The following is a 21,532-nucleotide window of genomic DNA, read 5'->3' on the forward strand; positions in this document are numbered from 1 at the left end:
ATAGCACCTAAGGCACAATCCTGATAATCAATATATATTATATAAGTGATCACACATAGTACCTAAGGGACAATCCTGATAATCAGTATATATTATGGAATAGCTCTGCCTGCAATTCCCTTATGTAGAAGAATTGCTTCTTGGTATTTTTTACATTAGGGAAATGTACGCACAGTAATTCCTTAATTACTCCTAAAAATAAGAATATCAAGATTCGAATCAAAAGTCTTCCGATAAGGTTGAAAAAAATCTAGATTTCTTTTTTTGGCAAAATCGCCCAGCCCTACTTGCAGCATGTGGAGCGGGCTCAGCCTGTAAACCCGCTCCATAGTTCTCCCCCCGCACCATGACGTTCAGTGTTGTCATGGGGATGCCCACCTTTGGACATGACTGATAGATTACTGGCGTATTTCTTGTTATGGTCTAGAAGGGGTTTATGTATTCGCACCATTAATGTTGTACAACTGACATATTGAACCTGACATTGTAGGGAGCATGTTCCCTATATATAATGTCACCTCAGCTGCTGCAGAACCTCACAGTTCATATCAAACACTGACTGCATAGTGTGCACCACGTCTTGTGAGATATCAGCAATGTCTCCCCAGTATCCGCCATGTGTCAGGTTGTCAGGAGTCGGGTCTTCATTTTCTGGGGGGAGGAAATGTATTCGTTTTACTCTTCTCACCTGAGAGATATGCCATAAATGTCTGATATATGGGGGTCCCACATCTATGTGGAGAACGGGGGTCCCCCGACCCGCCTGGTGAGTTGAAGACTAGGAGTTCCAGAAACAGCCGAGCACAGCCAGAGGTGGGAGCCGCATCTATCAGATATTTCTGGCATCTCCTGCGGAGAAATGTCCGTGTTGGGAATACCCCTTTATTCCATGTGGTGACGGCTCTGAGAAGATGTTTGTTTCAATGATCAATAAGTGAGGTTCTGTATGTCACAAATGATGTTGTCCCCTGTATGATTTCCATCTTCTTCTTTCTTCATAAAGACGTCTGCAGTACTAGATCCTCCAGTTTTCCCATCTTCTCCTCCACAACGTTCCTTCTCCTGAATGACCCACCAAGGATGGACAAGGACAGGAATGAGATGAGCAGAAGAATATTAGACTTCACCTTGGAGATCATCTACCTGTTGAGCGGAGAGGTAAACTTTTCTGCATTATAGAACAAGTCACACATAGGGAAGGGACAATACATAATAGGAAGTAATAGGAAGAATCCAGTGTCCTGTATAACAGCGTCCAGACCTTCCAAGTGAGGTCAAGAAGCCAACAGCAGAAAAGCTGAAGATCAGCCACCAATATGGTCAGTTATGTGTCATGACACCAATGCAGCAATAGTAATGTTGTAGAGCAATGAGAATGACAAGGAACCAGGAGGTTCAGGATGACATCTATATAGAAACATAGAAGATGACAGCAGGAGGAGAGCACATGGTCCATCTAGTCACCCCAATATTATTTCCTTTTTAGTTTTGGCCTCGTTCTATTTTCTCAATGTCTTTTTGGAGATGAGGTCTCCAGTATTACAGATGTGGGGTCACTAGAGCTCTATACAGCGGGGTCACAATCTCCCTCTTTCTACTGAGGGGGGAATACTGTGTTCATTTCTCTAAGTGTCTCTCTCCATACACAGGAGTACACAATAGTGAAGAAGACATCGGGTGACTGTACAATTCCCATCATCCATGAGTCAGGAGGATGGAGCAGTAGTCCGAGCCCCATCACAGAGCCTCCCCCTCACTCCCGGATACATGAGAAGAAGATCTTAGAACTGATCTACAAGATGACTGAGCTGCTGACTGGAGAGGTGACACTGCTGGGAATTCTGGGAAATTCTACAGTAACAGCACTGGAGGTGTCTGGGTGATGACTGTACCATTGTGTGTGTCAGGTTCCTATAAGGTGTCAGGATGTCACGGTCTATTTCTCTATGGAGGAGTGGGAGTATCTAGAAGGACACAAGGATCTGTACGAGGAGGTCATGATGGAGAACTACCGGCCACGCATATCACAAGGTAAGAAGAGACAGATATATGTTTGGCATTACTGGGGGCACAGGCTGGACTGGCGGCCATGTTGAAGTCTTAATATCTTCATGTGCACTACATATACATGTGTGTACAATAATGTGTAATGTAGGAGCTCAACAATTTCTTCTCTTTTCACATCAGGTTAGATCCTTATGTTTCCTGTATATGTCCAATAAATCCAGAGTGCTCCATTCACCAGACAGATTTTGTCTTTGCCACAAATGAAGCCCAGAGCAGTACACTGTACGAGCGCAGTAAAGTGAGGTGTACCGTCTTCGGCTTCATGTGTGTAATGTTCATGCTCTCATTTCCGCCGGACTCCTCTCAGTAACTTGTATTTCTTTTGCTGAAATGGAGGGTTTTGACGTGGGCAGGTTTGGAACACTAAACTCCATCTACATAACGACATGCTGGGGGTTTAGTGGCTCCAAACCTACTGACCGGTTCCCTTCTAAATGCTGCCAGGACTCCTAGAGAAAGCCTGTGAGTCCTGCATCCCCCACCCACACAGAATGATTGACAGGTTTTCCTTTGTTATTCTTCTCATAAAATCTGAGCGTGTGACAGATGTTCCTGATGGGGCCGATGCCTGAGCTCCAAACACACGTTCCTTGCTTTACCTCCTGTCCGTGCAGAACATCTAAGGAGCAATGATGGAAGGGGTTAATATCAGACCCCACAGACATTGACATCAGCTGCTGGAAATCTGTGATGTGGGGGCCATTACTTTACACGTCTGTATACATTTGTGGGGAGGAACAACACAATCGTATTCTGTGACATGCCGCTCATCTGTAGTGTGGAGGATGGGCAGTCGTAACAGGTGCATGTTCCTGCCGGTCATCAATCTCCACCAGTGTGCTAAGCTGTTCATACACATTAGATGTATGTAGGCCGGACCTGCTGATTTTCGAATGTATATGGCGACTTCCCAACTCTCCCGGGACGTCCGATGTCAGGAGAGAGAAGGATCGGGCTGCGGAATTTCAACATGCCGGATCCTTTTGTTAGTAGGTAAGTCACTATCAGAGGAGTTTGGCAGCGACTTTCCCCTATTGAAGACACATACACACCCGACCGAGCGTTCATGTACATGGAGGAGGGGAGGAACGATGGTTCACCTGACATCTAGAGTGTATGGCCGGCTTTAGACTAGAAGTTCACAAACTAAGAACTTCTGCAGGTCTCCGATAATTGCTGCAAATCATTTAAGAAAGTCCATTAAAGGGAAGGTGTCACGAAAATGTTTTTTTTTTATATGTTATTGCTTTTAGTATGTCATTAAAATACATTTTATTTATTTGTGTTTTTGTGTTGTATTTTTTTCTTTTTTCTTTCTTTTACTTCTCTATGGGGGCTGCCAGTTTTTTTTTTTCATCTCTGTATGTGTCGATTAACGACACATACAGAGATGGAATACGGCACATACATCCCCATAGAGAATGCGAACGGGAGCCGTTCCATTCACTATAGCGTATGTCGTTTGTGTGGGAACGGCGCATGCGCTGCTCCCACACCGTCCAAATGGAAGGTCTTCGGCAGAGCGACATCCGGCGCCATTTTCATGTGGTCCGGAAGCCGCAGCCGGACAGTAAGATGACTACTTCCGGTCGCGGCTTCCGGCCATATGTTCAGACGCAAGGACTTGGAGCGGAGGCAGCAACGGCGGCGGCAGGAGCAATTAAGTTATGTTTGTGTATTTGATGTGTGTGTATGTTCGTGTTATACTGTCTGATTACCACTGTATCTAATCCTCCTACATTGTGCATTCGCTCAAAAAGTGGCGGCACACAGTGTAGGAGGTTTGAACTAGCCAGGTTAAAGGAGGGGGGATTGTTTGAGGACATTAATGCGAGTGTGTCTTCTCCAATTTTCCAGCATAAAGCAATGAGGTTGCTTTACCACATGCCAATGCTGCAATTTTGGGAATTGCTCCCTCTAGTGACCAGCACATGAAAATGTTATAAATTAGAATCTAATTTATAATATTTCCTGACTTGTGAAAAAATTAGAATAATGTGTAATCATTTATATACTAACAGTTTAACTAAAAAAAATATATATATTTTTCTAGCGACACATTCCCTTTAAGTCCAACCTATAATCCGACCGTGTTGATTCAAAGGAAGATAAAACCCCCATGAGGTGGATGACAATTGTCTCATTAGGGGAAAATCTCCTCCCCCGACTCCAAATCTGGAAATCACAATAACTCCCTGGATCACCGTCCCATCTCCAGAATCTAGTACCCATAACTTGTAATATTAAAGAGAACCTCCGGTTATACTGATATTATATAGAAAAAAATTATACTGCCGGAGTGTGCCGGAGTGTGCCGATAATAGTACAAGTCATTTAGAAAGACGATTGGGAGCGTGCCTGTGGTGTGCTGGGAAGATTGGGAGCATGCCTGAGGTGTGCTGGGAAGATTGGGAGCGCGCCTGAGGTGTGCTGGCAAGATTGGGAACGCGCCTGAGGTGTGCTGGGAAGATTGGGAGCGCAGGACACAGCCCCTGCTATCCAGTGGATTTTTTAAATCTGCAGAGCAACAGAAAAAAAAATTTTTGAACGTCTTTTTATTTTTCTAGGACCTTACAAGGCTTATAAGTTTAGCAGCAATTTCTCACATTTTCAAGAAAATTTCAAAAGCCTATTTTTTTTAAGGACCAGTTCAGTTCTGAAGTGGTTTTAGGGGCCTGTATATTAGAAACCCCCATAAATCACCCCATTTAAAATCTGCACCCCTAAAAGTATTCAAAACAGCAGTTTTTTAACCCTTTAAACGTTCCACAGGAATGAAAGCAAAGTAAAGGTGACATTTTAAAATGTCAATTTTTTTTTTAAATTCAATTTTGATGCTTTTTTAGGGATTTTGTGTCTTTCTATTTATTAGATAATATTTTAGGCACCATGTCAGGTTTAAAGAGGTCTTGTGGTGCCAGAACATAGGAAAACCCCAAAAATATAGAATTTTGGAAACTACACCCCACAGGAAGTTAAGAAATTAATCTAGGGGTGCAGTGAGCATTTTGACCCTACGGGTGTTTCATAGATTTTATTAGAATTGGGCAGTGAAAATTAAAATTATGTTTTTTTCCAATAAGATGTAGTTTTACCTCAAATTGTTTTAATTTCCACAAGGAATAAAAGGAGAAAAAGAACCTCAACATTTGTAAAGCAAATTCTCGCGAGTACGACAACACCCCATATGTGGTCATAAACTGCTGTTTGAACATGTGGGAGGGTTCAGAAGGGAAGGAGCGGTATTTGACTTTTGGAGCATAGATTTTGCTGGAATGTCTGTGGACACCATGTCGCATTTGCAAAACCCCATTTTAGAAACTCCCCCCCCCCCCCTAATTTGTCAAGGGGTGTAGTGAGCATTTAGACCCCACAGGTGTTTTTCAGAAATTAATACGCAGTGGATGATAACAACGTGAAAATTTTAATTTTTCACTGAAATGTCATTTCACGGCACAACATATGCTGTGCCCAGCTTGTGCCACTGGAGAGTCTAACCCCATAAATTGTTAAGCGTGTTCTCCCGGGTATGGCAATGCCTTACATGTGGACGTAAGCTGCTGTTTGGGCACACTGTAGGACTTAGAAGGGAAGGAGCGCCATTTGGATCATGGATTTTGCTTGCTAATGCCTTTTTTGGGACTTTCGCTCCCTTGTAATTTGGGAAATTTTGCTTGGAAAGTGTTGCTCTGGTATAATACGGGCGCCCTCGCTACTGGCAGATGAGCCCTCCCTTTCCTGGTTCATAAATACTAGGGCCTTGATAACCACTTTTAGAAACTGAAGGAATGTTCCCCTCCGGCCTGCACATCGGGATGTTATTTCAGCACCGCCTTACTAGTGCCATAACATTTTGTTTTTTCTATCCACGTAACCTTATCAGGGCCTTTTTTTTCCGGACGATCTGTAGTTTTTATTGGTACCATTTTCTGCGAGGCTAGGGACCAAAAAACTATTTTCCTTATTTATTTTTATTTACGGTGGTTCCTGTGCAGTATAAATGATGTTAACTTTATTTGACGGGTCAGTACGTTTACGGCGTTACAAAATTTATATTGTTTTTTATGTTTTACTACAGGAAGGAATGTTCCTCCACATCAAGCTGTTTTTTACTCTACGCATTTCTAGATCCATAACTTTTTTATTTTTCGGTTGGTGGAGATGTGTGAGGGCTTGTTTTTTCGGGACAAGATGTAGATTTTATTGGTACCATTTTGGTTGACATGCGACTTTTTGATCACTTTTTATTACATTTTTTGGAAGAGGAAATTTATCAAAAACAAGTAATTATGGAGTGTTTTTTTAAATTATTTGAATTTTTTTTCCATCATTCACCGTGCGCCATAAATTACATGTTAATTTTATTCTGCGGGTCGATACGATTACGGCGTGTATATATATAAATGTATATATATATATGTTTATTTTTAAGTATTCCAGCTTTTGCACAATAAAATTACTTTTTTTTAAAAAAAACATTTGTTTTTTTGTGTTGCCATGTTCTAAGATCCATAACTTTTTTATTTTTGCATAGACAAAGCTTTGTCAGGGCATTTTTTTTGCAGGATGGGCTGTCATTTATATTGGTACTATTTTGGGGTAAATATGAGTTTTTCATCACTTTTTATTCAATTTTTTTTAGGAGATGTGACTTACAAACAGTGATTCTGGTGTTATTTGTTATATTTTTTTCTTGTTGTGCGTTCACCGTGTGGGATATATTACATAATAGTTTTATAGTTTGGGTCCTTACGGATGCGTCGATACAAATTTATGTATAGGTTTTTTCTATTTTTTTTTATTTTTTTACAATTATAAAAGGCTTATTATGGGAAAAAGGCAATTTGGGGTTTTAACGTGAAACTTTTTTATTATTATACAAAATTTTTATTAACGGTTTCACAAGGGACTTGAAGGCCTGCAACACTGATCACTATACTAATACATTACACTACCTACGTAGTGCAATGTATTAGAGCTGTCAGAGGCGGGTCCTAACAGGCTTCCGGACTTGGCCGACCAGGAGGCATTGTTAGGCCTACGGTTGCCATACTAACCATTGGCACCCACGTGATCGGCTCGCAGTGGTGCCGATTGGCTAAAAAACCCTTAGATTCTGTGATTGCTATTGACCTCGGCATCTAAGGGGTCAATTGGGCCGGATCGGAGGCTAGCCATTAGAGCAGGGTCTCAGCTGTAATATACAGCTGACACCCGGCGGTGATGGCACGGGCTTGGCTTCTGAGCCCGCGTTATTACCGCAACATAACTGTACTGCGGTTTGTGGAAACTACTTCCTGACTGCGCTGTATATATACGGCGCATGTTGGGAAGGGGTTAAGCATAATTTTTGAATAGTCTACATAAATAAAAATAAATTAACACATACATTTTGGTGATTTCCTTTGTACTTTGTCATTTTTTTTGGTTCCCTAATAATAACAACAGCTGAGAAGAAAGATCCTCATTATAGTTCTATATTTAATATGGGACTGGGACAAGAATTGAGGAACTGTTAGAAAACACACAAGGTCCCCATGACAATTCTGCACACAAGTCACAAGGCGACATGTTGTCTTCAGGGTATTTCCGTAGTACAACCTTAGGCCTCAATGTCAAGCACTCAGATTTCTGCTATAATCTACTGTACATTTTTTGAAACATGTCTTCTGGTAGGTCTGTGCTTTAAGCTTTTATAGTGGCTTTAGCAATATGGGGGGGGGGTTTACTTTCGGGGCAATCTTCCAGATCTAATGATTATTAGGAAGCTTGTATATCACCTTTAATTATTATACATACAAAAAACGTTTCAGTGATGATCACTTGCACTCAGGTGGCACTGCACTAGGTCCACCTTTTCAGTGCTAGATAGCAACCTCTTTCCTATTAGAACAGCCTCAATTCTTAGGCCTGCTTCTCACGACTGTGTTTGCACTGTATGTTGGTCGTATTTTCCTGACCAAACACCGATCATGGAGCCAGACTCCTAGTAGCATAATGATGCATGATACTATGAGTTACTGCCTCTCCACGGGACTACCGTACTAAAGACAAAATTGCAGCATGGGGCAGGGACTCCTAACTGTGATGGTAAAAGTCCAGCTCCCTGAAATGTGTTTGGTCCAGGAAATCCGTCTGACATACGGTACGAACACGGCTGTGTGAAGCAGGCCTTTAGTTGAATGGATTCAACAATGTACTGGAAACCTTTATTACAGATTGTGAGTGATAACCTCACTCTGCCTATTCCACTGTAGCGTCCACGGTAGCGGACCGCCGTTCCTACTCACCCCTCGGCGACCGCGGCCATGGATCTGTGAGTGCTGGCCGGCATCTCCTTCCTGGGAACGCCAGCACTCACTTCCGCTCTGTTCGGCTGTGTCCCGTAGGGTCCCCGTGCACGCTCGTGCCAGGCCTTAAAGGGCCAGTGCGCGCACATGAACTTTATTATAAATCAGCCCTAATCTCTCTGGACTATAAAAGGGACCCTCCCTGTCTCAGCGTTGTTTGTAATTCCCATGTTACTTTGCAAATGGTCCCTCTGTGTTATCCTGTTCCCAAGTGTTCCTGTGCCCTACTGCCTGTTCGTGTGAGCTGTGTTGGTTCCTGAGCCCTATAGAGTGTTGGAGTCGTGTTCTGTCATCGGTCACATCTGCTGTCGTACACCACGTCTGGCCACGCCTAATATCCTCTGCCATGTGTGACATCCTCTGCTGTCTATCTGTGCCTAGCTACTGCGAGTGTCTGGACTATTCAGGTACCCTTGTGCTGGACTTTGTATTTATTGGGTACTCTATTATTTGGCCAGGTGCCTCCCTGCTACAGCGGTGCAGCCTAGTGGGTCCACATACCCGCAGATCGTGACAGTACGCTCAGGCCATGGACCCCGCTGGTCAACCCAAGACCTTGACGACGTCACAAGCCATTCATGCAGACTTGCAAGACCTTCAGTCACGACTAGACCAACTCCTCCTGGCGGTGAACACCATTGCACATCCGCTGGATGCGCAAGCCGCAGTAGTCACCGCACCTATTCCTGCCGTCCCCGATTCTCCCTGCCGCTGGCTCCTCGCTATGACGGAGACACGAGGACCTGCAGGGGATTTCTGAACCAGTGCCACATCCACATCTACATGCAAAGGCTTTCCCCTCTGATGACACAGGGATCGCCTTCATAATCTCTCTCCTTACTGGCAAGGCCCTGGCATGGGTGAACCCCCTTTGGGAACATCAGGGACCAGAGACTCGTGACTTGCAGCATCGTTCTATATTTGAAGAATCAGGGAGAGTTTCTTCTGCTGCTGCATCCCTGCTGACCCTAAACCAGGGAGACCTCTCCGTGGGCGAGTATGCCATTCAGTTCTGTACCCTGGCTGCAGAACTAACCTGGAAAAAAACAGCCTTGGTGGCTACATTCTGGCAGGGACTGTCTTCTGGGATTAAAGACGAGCTTGCCGCCTTGCCACCTACCCTGGACGATCTCATTCTACTAGCCACCCGGGTTGACATGATGATCCGGGAGAATTCCCAAGAGGTTCGCCGGGAGAGAGGATTTCCTGGGTTAGCTCCTACTTTCCAGCAATACCTACTGTCCCCATCAGTTGTTCCACCAGAGGAGCCTATGCAGGCAGACCGGATCAAATGGTCTACCAAGGAGAAACTACGCAGACACACTTCAGTACTTTGTATTACGGCCTCGAAGGCCATGTTGTGCGTTTCTATCCCCAGAAGCCAAAGAAACTCCAGTGCCTAGGATTGGTTGGAGAGACAACTCTAGGCAGAACAGTACTAAATAAAAAATTCTCTTCCAAACTGACCATTCCTGTGACCATAGTGTCCGGCGAGAAGACGCACCGGATCTCTGCCTATCTGGATTCAGGATCCATGGCAAACTTCATCCAGCAAGACCTAGTGGATCATCTCTAGTTGCCCACTGTTCCCCTGGAGATGTTTTTGGCTGTTGCCTCAGTGAATGGTCTTCCTTTGCCCGATCCAATCGTGTCTGAAACCAAGCCTCACGTGAGCTGCTCTGGCCAATCCGAGAACAGTAGGAGTGTCTCATAGTCAAAGGAGCGCTGCAGTCATTTTGGGATAGCACAAAAAGGACCCTAAAACGGCAAATCAATGTCAGAGGGACACAACTGAAGGGCACCAGGTAATGTTACACCATATACACTATCATAGTAAAAACGTTGTCCTGGAACCGGAGTGTTGCTTTAAGTTGTAGTATTAAAGTGATTTCTATTTGATACTGAAGGACCAAATGTGTTGGTAGAAGAAAGGCTTGATTGCCAGGTAAGGTGGCGCTCACATTTATTTGTTTTATTAAGTAAAGGTTTATGTAATAAAAGCGGCGATTAGGAATAGACCAGAAACCTCGACTTTATCATCAATATACACTACCGTTCAAAAGTTTGGGGTCACCCAGACAATTTTGTGTTTTCCATGAAAACTCACACTTATATTTATCAAATGAGTTGCAAAATGACTAGAAAATATAGTCAAGACATTGATAAGGTTAGAAATAATGATTTTTATTTCAAATAATAATTTTCTCCTTCAAACTTTGCTTTCGTCAAAGAATGCTCCATTTGCAGCAATTACAGCATTGCAGACCTTTGGCATTCTAGCTGTTAATTTGCTGAGGTAATCGGGAGAAATTTCACCCCATGCTTTCTGAAGGCCCCCCCCCCCCCCCCACAAGTTGGATTGGCTTGATGGGCACTTCTTGCGTACCATACGTTCAAGCTGCTCCCACAACAGCTCTATGGTGTTGAGATCTGGTGACTGCGCTGGCCACTCCATTACAGATAGAATACCAGCTGCCTGCTTCTTCCCTAAATAGTTCTTGCATAATTTGGAGGTGTGCTTTGGGTCATTGTCCTGTTGTAGGATGAAATTGGCTCCAATCAAGCGCTGTCCACAGGGTATGGCATGGCGTTGCAAAATGGAGTGATAGCCTTCCTTATTCAAAATCCCTTTTACCTTGTACAAATCTCCACACTTTACCAGCACCAAAGCAACCCCAGACCATCACATTACCTCCACCATGCTTGACAGATGGCGTCAGGCACTCTTCCAGCATCTTTTCAGTTGTTCTGCGTCTCACAAATGTTCTTCTGTGTGATCTAAACACCTCAAACTCTTTGCCACTCTGCCCTGAAGGCCAGCATCCCAGAGTCGCCTCTTCACTTTAGACGTTGACACTGGCGTTTTGCGGGTACTATTTAATGAAGCTGCCAGTTGAGGACCTGTGAGGCGTCTATTTCTCAAACTAGAGACTCTAATGTACTTGTCTTGTTGCTCAGTTGTGCAGCGGGGCCTCCCACTTCTCTTTCTACTCTGGTTAGAGCCTGTTTGTGCTGTCCTCTGAAGGAAGTAGTACACACCGTTGTAGGAAATCTTCAGTTTCTTGGCAATTTCTCGCATGGAATAGCCTTAATTTCTAAGAACAAGAATGGACTGTCGAGTTTCACATGAAAGCTCTCGTTTTCTAGCCATTTGGAGAGTTTAATCGAACCCACAAATGTAATGCTCCAGATTCTCAACTAGCTCAAAGGAAGGTCAGTTTTATAGCTCCTCTAAACAGCAAAACTGTTTACAGCGGTGCTAACATAATTGCACAAGGGTTTTCAAGTGTTTTCTAATCATCCATTAGCCTTCTAACACAGTTAGCAAACACAATGTACCATTAGAACACTGGAGTGATGGTTGCTGGAAATGGGCCTCTATACACCTATTGCATTAAAAACCAGACGTTTGCAGCTAGAATAGTCATTTACCACATTAGCAATGTATAGAGTGTATTTCTGATTAATTTAATGTTATCTTCATTGAAAAAAACTGCTTTTCTTTCAAAAATAAGGAAATTTCTAAGTGACCCTAAACTTTTGAACGGTAGTGTAATTTATTTTGTTATCAACGTTTTTTTTCTTTAAGCAAAACCCAGGAGTAGAATCAAAACAAATTACTTATACTTCTACCTGCTTTATCCACTTCTGGCTTTGATTTAAAAAAAAAAAAAAACTGCCTCAAAACTGCATTTGTGTTTCAGTCTGAAATGAATGTTATAAATTTTGTCTACTTTGTGGTTTAAAAAAGATAATGAAATTCATCCTAATCCTAACAGAAAACTCCAGTAAGAAGTCTGAGGGAAACTTCATGCTATCGATAAATTATAAAGTAGAAGATGAAGATATCATGCAGCAGTCTTCTCGAGAAAACCTCATTACCCTTAATGTACATCCAGGACTTCACAGTACAGATCTATCATATATTTTCCTTAATCATGAAGAACCTTATGACCAATCACAGATTGTTACCACAAGTACAGCTCAGAAAGGGGGTAAAAGGTTTAAATGTGGTAAACTGTTCACAAAAATCTCAGGTCTTTTTACACAAAAAATTCACACAGGGGAGAAGCCTTATTCATGTTCAGAATGTGGGAAATGTTTCACACAAAAATCAGATCTTGTTACACACCAGAGAATTCACGCAGGAGACAAGCCATATTCATGTTCAGAATGTGGGAAATGTTTTACATATAAATCAGGTCTTGTTAGACATGAGAGAATTCACACAGGAGAGAAGCCATATTCATGTTCAGAATGTGGGAAATGTTTTACAGATAAATCAGGTCTTGTTAAACATGAGAGAAGTCACACAGGAGTGAAGCCATATTCATGTTCAGAATGTAGGAAATGTTTTACAGTTAAATCACATCTTGTTATACATGAAAGATGTCACACAGGAGAGAAGCCTTATTCATGTTCAGAATGTGGGAAATGTTTTACAGATAAATCACATCTTTCTGTACATGGGAGAAGTCACACAGGAGAGAAACCGTATTCATGTTCAGAATGTAGGAAATGTTTTACAGATATATCAAGTCTTGCTAAGCATAGGAGAATTCACACAGGAGAGAAGCCATATTCATGTTCAGAATGTGGGAAATGTTTTACACATAAATCAAGTTTTGTTATACATGAGAGAAGTCACACAGGAGAGAAGCTGTATTCGTGTTCAGAATGTAGGAAATGTTTTACACATAAATCAAGTCTTGTTATACATGAGAGAAGTCACACCGGAGAGAAGCCATATTTATGTTCAGAATGTGGGAATTGTTTTACACATAAATCAAGTCTTGTTATACATGAAAGAAGTCACACGGGAAAGAAGCCGTATTCATGTCCAGAATGTGGCAAATGTTTTACATATAAATCAAGTCTTGTTATACATGAGAGAAGTCACACAGGAGAGAAGCCGTATTCATGTTCAGAATGTGGGAAATGTTTTACACATAATTCAAGTCTTGTTACACATGAGAAAAGTCACACAGGAGAGAAGCCGTATTCATGTCCAGAATGTGGCAAATATTTTACATATAAATCAAGTCTTGTTATACATGAGAGAATTCACACAGGAGAAAAGCCATATTCATGTTCAGAATGTGGGAAATGTTTTACATATAAATCAAGTCTTGTTATACATGAGAAAAGTCACACAGGAGAGAAGCCGTATTCATGTCCAGAATGTGGGAAATGTTTTACATATAAATCAAGTCTTGTTATACATGAGAGAAGTCACACAGGGGAGAAGCCATAATTCTGTTTAGAATGTGGGAAATGTTTTACACATAATTCAAGTCTTGTTATACATGAGAGAAGTCTCACAGGGGAGAAGCCATAATTCTGTTTAGAATGTGGGAAATGTTTTACATATAAATCAAGTCTTATTGTACACGAGAGACATCAGAGGAGTGAAATATTCATGTTCAGGATGTGGGAAATGTTTTATTACTAAAGGCAAACTACGGGATCATCAGTGAAGTCGCATAGGGGAGAAGATGTTTTGATGCTCTGTATGTGGACTATGTTTTACAAGGAAATGCGTTTTTTAAGTGCAGAGAATTTACATGAAATCATATTCTTGTTTGGAATGTGAGAAATAAGATTCTAGGGATTGCTCATCCAGGGAACAGTGATACACCATGGATCAGTAAAAAGGTATAATTCACCTTGTCAAAGTCCTACAGTCCACACAACTTCGCTCACTAAGTATTTCATGCAGTAGGTAAGCAAGCTAGTACATCTAAAACGTAGAGATAGGGAAGATACTCCGCTAACATACCAGAGAACTCGCCACTTGGGCAGATGGTTGTTGAGGATCGGTTGGGCTATTCTCTCATGCTCAGGAGTTGGCACCACATCCTGGTTCTTCGTTGTTTTTACAATTTATTAAAGTAATGGAGTATTGCTTGTACTGTGGAGGTGCCCCGACTGGTGTAGTTAGTGTTCAAAAACTAAACTGTAATGTAAAAGATAGTAGTATGGGGTATCAGCAGGGACAATAAAGCTCCAACGCATTTCAGGGACAGAACGGACATTCGTCAGGGATAGGATTGCCCTAGCTGATCGGCTTCTCATTATTTCACCAGAAGAGCAAAAGAAGAATTAATTCTAAGGAAACCAAAATCATCTGTTATTGCATTCTTAAAATTAAGTGTATGTTAAAGTGATTAACAGATGTTTAAATAAGTACATTCTGTGTGGACTCCATCTTGGATATTTGGAATCCATTTTGTCTTAAAGGCTCCGTTTTGTGTTTGAAGAGTCATGATATTGAGTGATCTATGTTACCACCATATATGTCCTGCCTTACAATTATAAGTATTTTGTATTATTTTATGTACATTTTTGTTTTGTGGCTGCTTTTTAAATGGTTTGTACAACTGTTTTGTGTCTTAATAAAGAATTTAGGTTTTTTTTCTGTATTGGATGGATATTCTTTATTATAGCATTGAGGGAAGTTTTATGTGATGTCAGAGGAGTATAATAGAAGAGAACTACAACTCCCAGCGTGTCCAGACTATTATGTGATATCAGAGGACATTACAGGGGGAGTATAATAGGAGAGAACTACAACTCCCAGCATGTCCAGACTTATTATGGGATATCAGAGGACATTACAGGGAGGGGTATAATAGGAGAGAACTACAACTTCCAGCATGTCAAGACTGTTATCTGATATCAGAGGACATTACAGGGAGGAGGTATATGAGGAGAGAACTACAACTACCAGCATGTCCAGACTGTTATTATGGGATATCAGAGGACATTACAGAGAGGGGGTATAAGAGGAGAGAACTACAACTCCCAGCATGCCCAGACTGTTATGTGATATTAGAGAACATTTTTTTTTCATATTGTATATATTTATTTATTTATTTCACTTTGTGCATATAGTTTTAACAGAAAGAATAAAAAATTTGTTCTAGTACCATGCCAAAAAAACATGTGAGCACAGGCAAAACCCCATGTGGGTGTAATGTGATTATTCATTGTATATTATAGTATTTGCAGGTTGTTTTTTTTTGTTGTTTTTTTTTTACATGTTTATTTTTTACCGAGTTATGAGGATTTTTCGTTTTATGCAAATTTGTTCTAAATGCCCAACTGGGCGTCTTTTTTACTTTTGACCAAGTGGGCGTTGTAAAGAGAAGTGTATGACGCTGACCAATCAGAATCATACACTCCCCTTCATTCATGTCCAGCTATACTCACGAGATCACGCTGTGCTGTCAGTCCCACAGTAACTTTACCGGAGTGTCTGGAGAATGAAAAGGCATCGTCTCCTAGCTGGAGCCGATGTCTGGTCATTCTCCGGACAAGTTACTTTGGGAGTAAGTGACAGCACAGAGTGATCTCGTGAGATGACGCTGTGCTGTGAGTACAGCTGGACATGAATGAAGGGAAGTGTTTGACGCTGATTGGTCAGCGTCATACACTTCTCTTTACAAAGCCCACTTGGTCAAAATTAAAATAAAACGCCCAGTTGGGCATTTAGAACAAATTTGCATGAAACGAAAAATCCTCATAGCTCGGTCAAAAATAAAGGTTTAAAAAAAAAAAATCAGATTAGGTAGGAGATAGAGCAGTGTAACAGGTTGAGGGAGATATATCCCTAGACGCCTATTAAGAGGTTAACAGACACACAGGTGGAGGGTAATTAACTAAGAGAAAAGCACTGCTGGGGGGAGTGTGTCAGGCAGAGAAGGTGAAGACTGGTTTGCTACTGACCAGATCTGACAATTACAGAGGGGTGAGAGCTAACCCCTGCAAAGGGCTGGACTGTGTGAGTTATACCTGGACTTTTGTTACGTGAAACGTTTCTTGCTATTCTAACCTTTGTGTATGCTGATGAGACAAGCTACCGTTGTGTTTATTGGATTTCCCTGATTGAAAGAGAAATAAAGCTACTAAAGTCCTGTTTAAACCAGAATACTGTGCTGAGAGTGTCTATTTGCCTAACAACATTCCCCAAACTGCTACAGCAGCTATAAACTGGTGACGGAGCGTCTTTAACCTGTAAATTCTCAAATAGGCTCTTTGGTAATATACAAATGAGCCTGAATTAAAAGTAAACTATACGTGATATCATTTCTGATATTACCCAAAAGGTATATCACTGTATGCAAATTAACATGTCCCTCTCAGCTCATTGGCTGAGAGGAGTCACCCGATGATTCATGGCTACTTTTTGTTACTAACTTTTGCTCTCCCTTTCCCCCACAATAGAGACTTCATGATGCTGTTCTGTGGGTGCTATTGCATACACTAGGTTAGCACTATTAGGGCATCTAATACAGAGCTCTGTCTTCTTTCCTTTATATTTCATCTATGTTTCTGGATTATGTACATAAAACTATATAGACATCCTACATTTATCTATTAGGGACATCTGTATGTGAATCAACGGGACCCGGTCTATAATGGAGAATATATCAAGATTTTCATGTAAGTTGCTATGGTATTTAAGTATATATTTATTTATTTTTAAATTAAAGTAAAAGAGATTCATTAAAAAAAATTTAACAGTTCTAACAGCATAGTAACCAGTACATCAAATAAGAGTATATTTACAGTAATAACATAAAATAGTGAAGATGTCGTTCAGTTATAGAACTGGGATAGAACTAATAATTATTTCCCTATTCTTCCTTAACTTTGCTTTTTCTTCCCGTTTCCCCCTTCCCACGGCAAATTATCAGAAGCTCCCGTGCTGGGAAAAAAAGATGAAAATAAATAAATAAAAGAAATTCAAAAAAGAAAAATTATTAAATTAAATAAAAAACTAGAAAACCCATTAAAACGTCATAATTGTAAATGTCTTAATCCAAGGATCCCATTGATCCGTAAAGAGTATATTATTCCCTGTTGAACAGGAAAATTTATGCTCAATGTGAGTAAATTTGTTTAAGTTTTGTCATGGAGAACTTCGGGGGACTTTCGGTCCCCCGTTCTCCTTATCGCTGCCAGCGATCACACATGTATCCCCTATCCTGTGGATAGGGGTTGCATGTCTTTTGTAGGACAAACTATAGGTCGTTTTTTGTTGGGGGCTGCATGGTGTAACCTATAGGGGGGGTTTAGGGCTGTATGGCGTTATCTACAGGGGGGCTTTCTGGTGTTATCTACAGGGGGTGTATGGTGTTATCTACAGGGGGTGTATGGCATTATCTACAGGGGGGTGTATTGCGTTATCTACAGGGGGGCTGTATGATGTTATCTACAGGGGATGGCTGTATGACGTTATCTACAGGGGGGCTGTATGATGTTATCTATAGGGGGCGCTGTGTGGCAGAATCTATAGGGAGGCACTATCTACAAGGGGGGGTTGAGTGATACCCAGGGGAGGGGGCCCCAGTTAAAAGTTTGCTATCGGGCCCAGTCTTTCCTAGTTACACCCCTGGTGACTACAGTACTGATCAGTCACAGGGAGAATAAACATTTACATTGAGTGACTCACAGGTGATGTCTCAGATTCTTTTTCGTTCTTTTTCTCTTTTTTTCTCCATCTGGTCCAGACTTCTTCAGGGCACGGCCCATTTCTTGAGCTCCTCACTTTTCCAACATCCACCTATAAATGAAGATTAAATTTCTCATGATGCCACACTCTATGCTTCTAAATATTATAGTATCATAAACTGTTCCCCTGAATATAATAGTACAATACACTGTACTCCTGAATATAATAGTACTATACACTGTGCTCCTGAATAAAATATTACTATACACTGTGCTCCTGAATATAATAGTATTATACACTGTACCCCTGAAAATAATAGTACTATACACTGTGCTCCTGAATATAATAGTAATATACACTGTACTCCTGAATATAATAGTACTATACACTGTACTCCTGAATATAATAGTACTATACACTGTACTCCTGAATATAATACTATACATTGTACTCCTGAATATAATAGTACTATACACTGCGCCCCTGAATTAAATTGTGTCAAACACTGTTAATTAAAACACAACACACACTAACAATGCCCCCTGTAGATAGCGACAGTCACAATGCCCCCTGTAGATAGTGCCAGTTACAATGCCCTCTGTAGAAAATGCCTCCTGTAGATAGTGCCAGTTACAATGCCCTCTGTAGAAAATGTCCCCCGTAGATAACGCTAGTTACAATGCCCCCTGTAGATAGTGCTAGTTACAATGCCCTCTGTAGATAACTTCCCCTGTAGATTGTGCCAGTTACAATGCCCTAAGTAGATAATGACCCCTGTAGATTGTGCCAGTTACAATGCCCTATGTAGATAACATCCCCTGTAGATTGTGCCAGCTACAATGCCCTATGTAGATAAAGTCCCCTGTAGATTGTGCCAGTTACAATGCCCTAAGTAGATAACGACCCCTGTAGATTGTGCCAGTTACAATGCCATCTGTAGATAACGTCCCCTGTAGATAGTGCCAGTTACAATGCCCTCTGTAGATAAAGTCCCCTGTAGAGTGTGCCAGTTATAATGCCCTCTGTAGATAAAGTCCCCTGTAGATTGTGCCAGTTACAATGCCCTCTGTAGATAATGACCCCTGTAGATAGCGCCACTTACAATGTCCTCTGTAGATAACGCCCCCTGCATCTTTTACCCCCCAACGCTGCCCAGAACAAAAAAAAAACTTCCTCACCTGTCCCCGTTCCCGCTTCTTCCTCCAGCGCCGCAGGACTGGTCAGAGACCAGAGGGTGTCATCCAGTGTAATGGTGCAGTCGGCGTGATGACATAATCGCGCTGACTATGTCATTAGTAAAGCGCCGAATGGGAGGAAGGGAACGAATAGTTCCCTGTCCCGCCAGCGCAGTAAGCAATTGTATCGGCATCCTAAGGATGCGGATATAATTGGGTGAGAGGTCCCGCTTCACTCCGGTTCTCTGAACCGGCTATAAATTTAACAGCCGGTATTGGAGAACCGGGGCGAACTGGGCCCCCTTCCAGCCTCGGGCCCCGGGCACTTGCCCAGATTGCCCTCATTATAATCCGCCCCTGCCTATATCTACCTCCAATCTTTTCTGCGAGAGGTGGCTCATAAGCAGCTTATATAACCTCCTGATTGCTCCCTTTTTAATAACCATTTCTAACATTAAGTGCATTATGCCCCTTTTTTTTCCCATAGGGATCTTTCTTTACGTTGTATACAGTCATAGGCAGATTGTAACTGTAGGTATTTGAGGAAGTCTTTGTTAGATAATCCATACTCCGTTTTAAAGCTAGAGAAGTCTCTCATATTCCATCAACTAAGATATGGGAGATCTGTGTAATTCCTTTGGTAATCCAAAAAAGACAAACAATGTTATACAATTCCCCAAAGCACCTAGATTTCCATGAAGGGGTAAAGTCAAAGTACCCAACCACTAATAATAGTTTCCTAATATCTTTCCATACTTTATGTAGGGAAAGGTATAGTAGACCCATTTTATAAGGTTGAGCCCCAAAAATCCCAGACTCTAAAATTTGAAATATAGTATTATATCCTATAGGTACTACTTGATCCAAAAAGTATCTATTTATAGACACTTCCCCCGCAACCTTTAATTTGTTTAAATTTTGCGGCAAGATAGTAAAGTTTAAAATCTGGAACCCCTAGACCTCCATCCGCAGCACCAAAATGTAATTTCTTAAGAGCGATATGACACTTCTTATCTTTCCAAATGAGCGTTGTAAATATAAAGTTTATAATTTTAAAGAATTTCTTCTTTATCCATATTGGTGCGTTAGACATAAACAAGATTTTTGGCAGGAGAACCATCTTAATACGAGTTAATCTATCCGCCATTGACAGCGGGAGTTTCTTCAATACCAACATTTTCTGTTTCATATCCTCCAGTAGGGGTACATAGTTTAAGGAGTAGTATTCATTCATAGGCCAAACAACAGTCTATATAAAGTCCTAGCACAAGAGTACCTGTAATAGTCAAGACAGTAGCAGAGGCTTAGCCACAGATGGAACTTGAAGGTAGATGACGCCACACAAGGCTGATGATGCCAGGCGTGGCAAATGACACAAGACGTGATGTATGACAACAGGCGTGGCTCCAACACTAGAAGAGGCACAGGAACAAACAGTGCGGGATACAGGTAACCGGGCACGGGAACACTGGGAACAGAATAACACTAAGGAACCATTTGCTAAGACTAACATGGGAATACACAACAACGCTCAGGCAAGGAGTGGAAGGGCAGAGCCCTTATAGTCCTGGTTGATCTGTGGATAATTTTTAATTATTTTTATGTGCACGCTCTGGCCCTTTAAGACCAAAAACAAGCATGCGCGCAACCTCGAGAACACTGTCGAGCAGAGAGGCCGCGAGTACTAGCCATCGGGTGAGTAAGGACGACGGTCCGCGACCACGGACGTTACAAAAACCTTATTTCCGTAGCGAAATGGATTTTGGGTGTGTACTGCGCCTCTGGAGGCCATCACACGCCATCTGAATCCAGCAGAGTGGCCCTTAAACCAAGAGGTCTATGTAGATATCATTCATGGGGCATTCCGCAAATAGATCTATTCCCTTCTGCAAAACATACAAAGTCTCCTGCTTTTTTCTTGTTGACTTTGTCTTTGCTACTCATTTTTTATATTTTTTTTGTATTGATGTTGTTATAACAATATGGAATTAAAATTACTAATTTTTAAATATATTCATGAAGATTTTTTTGGTTTCTATGCTCCTAGGTGGGTCTTATTTGGTTTGAAATAAGCTTGGGAGTTGAAACCATTATTACATTATATGGATCACCTATAGGTGTGTATCAAAGGTATCTTGGCAGTTGTGCTTCCTGGGAGAGGTAGTACGCCAACGAGTGTAGAGCGCCATCGTTACAGCCCACAATAGCCACTTATTTTTATTAATAGGCCTAAGCAACGGTTTCCCTTCAAGCCACTGGCTATAATGCGGCATTTGACAATCACAATTGATACAGTTTTCTTTCCCATTTTCATCAGAGCAGCATGAATCTGACAAGCTGTTTTGAATTTGTCCTGTTTGGAACACACGCTGATAAAATTGTCCTGCTTTTTGGTCACTCAAGGTTGCCCAGGTCATGCTCAATTTTGGTGTGTCTCTTGAGGGTACTCTGCACGCCACCAAGAAAAATCTTCAGAACAATTT

The 21,532-nt window shown here is 41.6% G+C and overlaps 1 protein-coding gene and 1 pseudogene across 1 annotated transcript; one reads left to right on the forward strand and one right to left on the reverse strand.

Annotated features, from left to right (window-relative positions):
- LOC142700976 (uncharacterized) overlaps positions 1-21,532 on the reverse strand; it is a 135,978-nt pseudogene that overhangs the window by 102,088 nt on the left and 12,358 nt on the right.
- On the forward strand, positions 1,914-14,771 carry LOC142665669 (uncharacterized). Its single transcript, XM_075845438.1, has 2 exons — positions 1,914-2,031; positions 12,197-14,771. The coding sequence occupies exons 1-2, from the start codon at positions 1,947-1,949 to the stop codon at positions 13,669-13,671; spliced, it is 1,560 nt and encodes a 519-aa protein (XP_075701553.1). The 5' UTR covers positions 1,914-1,946; the 3' UTR covers positions 13,672-14,771.

This window comes from Rhinoderma darwinii, chromosome 1, assembly GCF_050947455.1.
Source record: "Rhinoderma darwinii isolate aRhiDar2 chromosome 1, aRhiDar2.hap1, whole genome shotgun sequence".
NCBI lineage: Eukaryota > Metazoa > Chordata > Amphibia > Anura > Rhinodermatidae > Rhinoderma > Rhinoderma darwinii.